We start from the raw sequence: 8,320 nt of genomic DNA, 5'->3' as shown, positions 1-8,320 counted from the left end.
CAGGTCACAGAAGAACATCTTTACATGGAGAATCATGCCACAAAAAGGCTAATAATCTTCACACATTGAGCTTCACTTTGGCCTTTGAGATGTCAGTGAAGAGCTGTCAGGTCACATAATGCTAGTTCAATATATTTCCAGTAGCTTCTGCAAGTCCATTTTCTTCATTCTAAAAAGCTTTGAGGCCTGTTTCCAGCTGCTTTTACAAGGAGGAGCTACAAACCTCGCTGTTTTTATTAATGACCGCTGAAACTATGGGAAGAGAAAACAGAAGCCACCATCCCTAACTGGACCCACCAAAGTGGAGCTGTGGGCTACCAACAGGAGTGTGTAAGGGATCAGGGGTATGTCCAACAGATCAGAAAGGTAGGTGCCTGTTGAGTGTGGGCAGGAGAGTAGGTAACTACATTACAGGGGAGTACACACAGGGGGTGAGAAGAAAGGGCTCAGGAGGCAACACAGAATGTATGAAAGAGGGGAACAGATGGGATTGGAAGATGAAACAAAAAACAAAGACAACATGATTTATTTAATAAAAGGATCATACACTTTAATCTACTTGCATTTCAAAGCACGGTAAATAAGAGTGCACTATGGAACTTTCAGTTCCAGCAGGGTCCACATAGATACTTGCTAGCGCACGGTAGACTTCCACCCCAGATTGCTGTGAATTAATTGTTCGTGTAGACAAGCCCTTAAATATAAAAAGGGAATTTAACTTTGCAAATATTTTTAATTTAACATGAATCATTACATTGGGAAATGCTAGACTCATGCCACACATCAACATGGAGATACAGCTCTAATAAAGCTATGCTTATGCACATGATTTGGGATTGCCCTTTCATTCCCTCCTTTTGGGATGATGGGAATGAATCTTAGAAATTAACCTTGAAAGGGATGCCACTATTTTGATCATGGGGAAGAAAGAATTTTACATCATATAACGAAATAATGAAGACTGCAGTGACAAGGTGGGTGAGGTGATGTCTTTTATTGGACCAACTTCTGTTGGTGATACAAGATTTCTGTGTAAGATCGAAAGCTTGTCTCTTTTACCAACAGGTCCAATAAAAGGTATCACCTCACCCACCTTGTCTCTCTAATATCCTGCGACCAATTCAGAGCTGGAAAAAATTCCATGCTAGGTATAAATTTCTGGATCTCTTTCCTCCAGCCAGGCAGAATGGAAACACCTCTTTCATTTGAAACAAATTGGACCATTATGATTATATCTACAAGCCACTCCTACAACTATAAATGCAAGTACAGGACATGGAATTTCTAATGCTATTGGCATTATTGAGATTGAGTCCAATTTGGGAGCTAGTCTGTGTTTAACTTCTGTTTAATTATCAACTGAACATATTTGTCAGACACTAGCAAAAACAATGTCCCTTGCCAAAACTAGAATTTAAGTGAAACAAATTTGGTAACTTTAGGGACACCAATCTGAACAAACATCAGAAAATGCAAACGTTAGGGTACTTGCAGTCACATTAGCCCTCCACACTATACACACTATGGTAATCTGATTAGTAATTAGAGCTGTCAATTAATCACAGTTCACACACGCAATTAACTCAAAAAATTAATCGTGATTAATCGCAGTTTTAATCCCACTGTTAAATAGAATACCAATTGAAATTTATTAAATATTTTGGATGTTTTTCTACATTTTCATATATATATATATTGTATTCTGTGTTGTAATGGAAATCAAAGTGTATATTATTTTTATTACAAATATTTGCACTGTAAAAATAAAAGAAATAGTATTTTTCAATTCACCTCATACAAGTACTGTAGTGCAATCTCTTTGTTGTGAAAGTGCAACTTACAAATGTAGGGGTTTTTTTGGTTACTTAACTGCACTCAAAACCCAAAAGAATGTAAAACTTCAGAAACTACAAGTCCACTCAGTCCTACTTCTTGTTCAGCCAATAGCTAAGACAAACAAGTTTGTTTACATTTGCAGGAGATAATGCTGCCTTCATCTTATTTACAATGTCACCAGAAAGTCAGAACAGGCATTTGAATGGCACTTTTGTAGCCAGCATTGCAAGATATTTACGTGCCAGATATGCTAAACGTTCATATGCCCCTTCATGCTTCAGCCACCATTTCAGAGGACACACTTCCATGCTGATGACTTGTTAAAAAAATGTGTTAATTAAATTTGTGACTGAACTCCTTGGGGGGGAATTGTATGTGCCCTGCTCTGTTTTACCCACATTCTGCCATATATTTCATGTTATAGCAGCTCGGATGATGATCCAGCACGTTGTTCATTTTAAGAACACTTTCACTACAGATTTGACAAAACTCAAAGAAGGTACCAATGTGAGATTTCTAAAGGTATCTACAGCACTCGACCCAAGGTTTAAGAATCTGAAGTACCTTCCAAAATCTGAGAGGGACAAGGTGTGAAGCATGCTTTCAGAAGTCTTAAAAGAGCAACACTTCGATGCAAAAACTACAGAACCCAAACCACCAAAAAAAGAAAATCAACCTTCTGCTTGTGGCATCTGACTCAGATAATGAAAATGAACATGCGTCAGTCTGCACTGCTTTGGATTGTTATCGAGTAGAACCAGTCATCAGCATGGACACATGTCCCCTGGAATGGTGGTTGAAGCATGAAGGGCCATATGAATCTTTAGCGCATTTGGCACGTAAATATCTTGTGACGGCGCTACAACAGTGCCATGAGAACGCCTGTTCTCACTTTCAGGTGACATTGTAAACAAGAAGCAGGCAGCATTATCTCCTGCAAATGTAAACAAAATTTGTTTGTCTGAGCAATTGGCTGAACAAGAAGTAGGACTGAGTGAACCTGTAGGCTCTAAAATTTTACATGGTTTTATTTTTGAATGCAGTTTTTTTTTTAAACACACAATTCTACACTTGTAAGTTCAACTTTCATGATAAAGAGATTGCACTGCAGTACTTGTATTAGGTGAATTGTAAATTATTATTTCTTTGTAAAAAAACTAATGCAAATACTTGTAAACAAAAATATAAAGTGAGCACTGTAGACTTTGTATTCTGTATTGTAATTGAAATCAATTTATTTGAAAATGTAGAAAATATCCAAAAATATTTAAATAAATGATATTCTATTATTGTTCAATTGTACAATTAATTTTTTCAAACGCTCGACAGCCCTACCAGTAATTACAATATGCAAAATGGCTCAGTTACTGTGAGAATCTCAATCTTTTGCAGTTCCCGAAAAGTGCTTAAATACATAAATTTTAAAGAACTACTAAAATAAGATTATCCTTTTTTAAAAGAAGACCGAAAGGGACTGCTAATGCCTATTAATATCTAAATGATCCCAACTTGGGACTGAATCCTGCCATTCATTACCCACATAAATATATTACTTGAGTGCTTCATTGAATTATTACTCACCTGAGGAAAGATTTTCAGAACTGGGTGCACTGCTTTGAAGTTCACACCATCGTTAGAGTTGAATGTGATGGAAGAGGTAACATTACATTTTCCTGCTGCTATTGTATATGTGGAGACACTTTCTTTTGGAAGGATTAACAAGGCAGAAGCAAATCTGAGAAAAACTGGAAGAAACCCAAAAAAAGGATGAATACAAAAATATAAGGAGCCAAGTCCTGGCCCGCTTGAAGTCACTGAGAATTTTGCTACTGACTTCAATAGGGAGAGGATTTCACCCAAGGCTTATATTCTTGTTCCAAAGAAAGTCAATTCTGCCATTGATTCACTAGGTGAATCTTCCAGTGCCTGAACTATCCTTACAAAAACAAGATATCTATTCACCATTGTAATGCACTGGGTTCTCCAGAGGAGAAGTGTTATGTTTACTTGGATGAAAGAAAGTGTAGGCTGCTACTATTAATATCTTAATCTGCATTTCAAGATTGCAAAAACCAACAGGACTTCTCAGATTAACATTAATCACTTACATTTAGTTCAATGACAACTACATGTTCCCACATTCTGAAGGACTAAGAACAGGCTGTTCATAGTTGCTGGTTACTCCCTGAAATTTGTACAAGGGAGTTTAATATATATAAAAACCTGTCCTAATTTCAAGAAGGCCAAGGCCAATATTCAATACACTAGCTACAAAAGTTTATTTTAAAATAAAAACATTTCAGTCATAAGGCTTTGTAAAACAGCATGTCAAGTAGTTACCTTAATCTCTGCAGTGTAAGCACCTTGAAATTGTATGCTAACATGATCAGTATAAATTTACCACTTATATGGTCAGACTATTCACATACATGACAATAAATACATTCTTTACCAGCTATACCCAATACAGAAGTAAAATCATTATAAATATACACCAGATTCCCTTACTTGTACAAAGGTAACTCTGGTAACATGTGAAATAGAAATTGTGAAACTATGGATTTAATCATCTTTATTTTTAATCTTTACATTTTAGTGAAGACTGGCCTATAATTTTAAACTACAGAAAAGAAGTTAAAAAAATAATTCTAAAACACTATATACTATAGCTAAAAGACTGCATCAGTAAAACCAGCTTGTTGGATGGAGATGGCTTACATTCTTTTTCTTGGGGTGCAACCTCTGAGTATATAGCTCTTAAAAGTGAATGGCATAGTATGGCCCAATTAGTACATGGTAACAATTTTAAGCAGAATCCCCCATTAAAATCAATGGGGAATTTTGCTTAAAAACAGATCACCATATGGACCACTGGCAAGAGAAAACAATACAGCCCACAGTGGGGTATTTTTATGCTGGCTGTTGACTACAAAAATCTATGGTGCATAATTCAACATTTATAATGAAGTAAAACAAAGTAGAATGAACAAACGTTTACAAGACAAAATACTAAAGCACCTGAGATTTTCCTTTAGAAAGCCTAGTAGAGGTACTTTCCCCAGGAGGATAGTTGTATAATATAATCAATTCAATTTCTCTCAATATTATAAAGGCATGATCCCTCCTGAAACAGTCTAAGTAGACACAATGTTTCACAACTGTAACTTTCATCTTCAAAATTAAATACACTACCAACTATATTTAAGATTTGAGCCATATTTTCCACAGAGCACTACATGTATAATTAATTGTGTACACTTTCTACATGAGAACCAATCATTACATTTTAAATTAAAAACTAAACTTCATCTACTGAAGTGTACTTGATAAAATTAAGTACAAGTTTAAAGAATACAAGTTAAAGAACATTGTATGCTATTTGAAATTTGTGGTACCTAAGTTTTGAAGTGTGCAGTATTCATACTTACAACAAACTTAATACCAATTATACAGGTTACTGAAAACAAACAGGATAGGACAAAAATGCAATAATTTAATAATAACCTGTTATACAGTCACTCAGTTTACAGCCAACCAGCGGTTAGTGTATCTTAACATTTTTTGTAGAAATAATACTTTAAGTGTTCTTTCATTTCCACTCTTGATATTGTGAGCTTGTTCTCAGGGAAGCTATGTCCATCTGTCCACTTCTCTGCAAAGTTAAAACTGCATGATTGCCATTCTCCAATTCTTCTCTCCCATTTTCAATAGAACCAATGTAGTGCACTATAGAATAAAAAACTGCTTTTTAATTCCTTTGCTTTGATGCTAGGTGCTCATGAATTCTGTTTAACAATGGACAATCTGAACTCCCAGACATAAGGGTAAAGGAGACAAAGAATATAAACAAAGGCCTTAAAACAGGAAAATGTCCTGATGGGAAATGAAAACTTTTTTCTTAACTATGTAATTTTATTTCTGCAGCATATCTAAGTCTAAAAATGATAAAGAGAATTTCTAGTTAAGACATCAAAATTCAAGAAATGCTTCTTAATTCTAATGTTTCTCTTCTTCAGCACTTCCAACAATTACTGGTAAAGCAGCGTTTAAATTAGTCATCACTAATTTAGTGATTTGGGAAAATGAAGTTGCTACATGATCAAGTTTAAGTGCACTTTCCCCCACAACTCTATAGTTATGAATTTGTTGGACATTTACTGACTGAATAAGAAACCAAGTGTATCAGATTATTTCCTTTTCATACCACACCTTGGCACGAAAAGAAATGCTCCCATTGCCAATATAAGGAAGAAAAGGCAGGTTTGACTTTTAAATAGACTTTGTAACAGTTTGCAATTGTGCTAGAAACTTAAACTTGGTTAACTGCACTAAAAAATCCTCTTTCCAACACAGAAGGTACAGTAACCTAGAGAACTCAGTTTTAATTAAAAATAATCATCAAGAAGAATACTCTTCTCAGTGCAAATATACTGTAATGTTAAAAAAAAAGTCAGAGCACAACTATTAAAGTTCCAGTGTATCTTTACCTAATGGAATGTTGCTTCACTCACAAAAAACAAAGAACGTCAAATAGCTTTAACCAAATTCAGGTCACTCAAATTTAAATTTAGTTTTAATTTAAATTATAGCACAACCTTCTAGGTAAACTAATTCTATGATTGACAATCTACTGTATTTCAAAATAGTCGGGGACAAAACTATGCAAATTCATTTGATGGTGATAAATTACTTCCATAATGTAGTCAATGCCAAAGGAAAACCAACTATTTGGGGCAGAGTGGGTAGAACACTTCCATACAGGCATCTTAAACAAAAAAATAAAATAAAAATCCTTAACTCCACAGTTCATAAGGGGCTGTTCCTGAAAAATGTATGTGCAGAGAACTGCCCATGACTTGAATGCAAATGCTCTGCATGCCAATTAGCCCTTCAATGTGAGAGAGAAAACAAAACACACACCAAAAAGCAAGAGCTCTAGCAGAGAAAAGGTGAGATTTTTTTGTGGGAGGTAAGGGGACAAGTTAATTTAGCAATTCAACTGTGCTTAGAGATGTATGTCCAGAATACTGTTTTCCAGCATTGTGCTTTTAGTTACTAGATGGGATTCCAGTGAAAATTCAAGATAGGCATCTTGTTATACATTGTACAAAATTAGCTGCCTGTTACAAAATTTTTGGTAGTATTGGCCACAGTATTTTAGAAAACAGTAGCATGAAATATTAGATGTACAAAATAATTTTAATTTTTTTCTTCTCCTTAAAAAAGGCAATACTTTAAAAATGCTAGGCACTTAAGACAAAAATTCTCTCTCTAGTTCATATATAGATGGCCGACAAGTTTTGTTCTTCATTCTGCACAAAGGCACTGTGCAGTCTCTGTTTTGACCTTCCACATCAATATCAAGTAATGAAGGCATGTGGGATTTAGTTCTCTCCTCAGTATCTGGTACGAAGTTAACATTGGGATCTACATAACTCTCTATATCGTCCACTTCTGCATAGTCTGGCTTTATACTTTGTGGAAGAACTTGCCATGGATCTATTCTGCTTCTTAGAGAAGAAGGTCGAGGCCTTGATATAATATTGACAGCTCTTTGCTTTTCAGGTGACAGGTCACGGTGCATGCTTCTTTGCTGAACAGATGTAGACCGCAGAATCCCAGAAACTGGAAGAACTGGCAACACAGAGATTCCGTTAGGTGAAGAGATTCCATTAGCTAGATGGAGGAGAAGACAAAACAATATTAGATGATCACTTCTACTTTTGACATCTGGAAAAGCACATACCACCGACAGCAACTTTAGTGGTACTACCTGAACTACTGCTTCACCAAGAAAGTTACACAGGCTGGCAGGAATTAGTGATGCCCTGCAAACGCATGGCAGCATCAGAATAATGGTCTGACACAGTCACTCAACACACCAAGAATTTCTCTGAACCATATTGTTTCTGTGTTACAGAACGAGGGAGCCTACTTCTCATCAGTCAGAGCGTCAGCAGAATTCAATCAGCTCAATAGCAGGATGAAATAAAACTGAGAAGTTTGTCAAGTTTTGCCAAATCATTTTAAGACACACATGCAAGTTGGAAACCCTCAGTTATTAAGGGGAAAAACAAATTAATTTAAGGAATTTAAACTCAAAATCACATTGCAGAGCAATATTGTGTTGCAAAAGATGCTCTTCGCATTACAAAGGACAATGCTAGTATTAATAGTGAGTACAAAACTCAACATTTCTACTGGATACCAGTAGATTAGAGGATAAGTGTTTTCAGTTTGGATATGTCTTAATAGCTTGTTAAATGTTCAATGTGTGGTCGGACTCCTGTGCCAGTCAGGGAAGTAAAACTTATTCAACCTGTTTTCCTATGAGTTAATAAATGAACATCAGTAAAATGACACTAATGAATTAGTCTCTGTTGACCAACTGCCAAGCTACACTAAGCAACAGGTTGAAAGAAATGCTGAAATTGTTAAAGCACTGATGTTGCAACCTTCATAGAAATACCCACATTTCCCATTA

General features: G+C 35.6%; 1 protein-coding gene across 3 annotated transcripts in view; it reads right to left on the bottom strand.

Moving 5' to 3' along the window:
* Positions 1 to 511: 511 nt before the first annotated feature.
* MAP3K21 (mitogen-activated protein kinase kinase kinase 21) overlaps positions 512 to 8,320 on the bottom strand; it is a 66,314-nt gene continuing 58,505 nt past the window's right edge. For 2 of the 3 annotated variants that reach the window (XM_048843844.2, XM_048843845.2), the window contains 2 exons: positions 3,418 to 7,512; positions 512 to 694 (listed from right to left, as the gene is read on the bottom strand). In XM_048843844.2, the coding sequence (XP_048699801.1) occupies positions 7,088 to 7,512 (425 nt within the window). In that variant the 3' untranslated portion in view covers positions 512 to 694; positions 3,418 to 7,087. The remainder of the gene's footprint in view (positions 695 to 3,417; positions 7,513 to 8,320) is intronic. The other variant, XM_075126905.1, reaches the window with a different exon arrangement.

This window comes from Caretta caretta, chromosome 3, assembly GCF_965140235.1.
Source record: "Caretta caretta isolate rCarCar2 chromosome 3, rCarCar1.hap1, whole genome shotgun sequence".
Classification (NCBI taxonomy): Eukaryota; Metazoa; Chordata; order Testudines; family Cheloniidae; genus Caretta; species Caretta caretta.
Note: the sequence above shows the minus strand (reverse complement) of the source record. Positions and strands in the feature narration are given on the sequence as shown.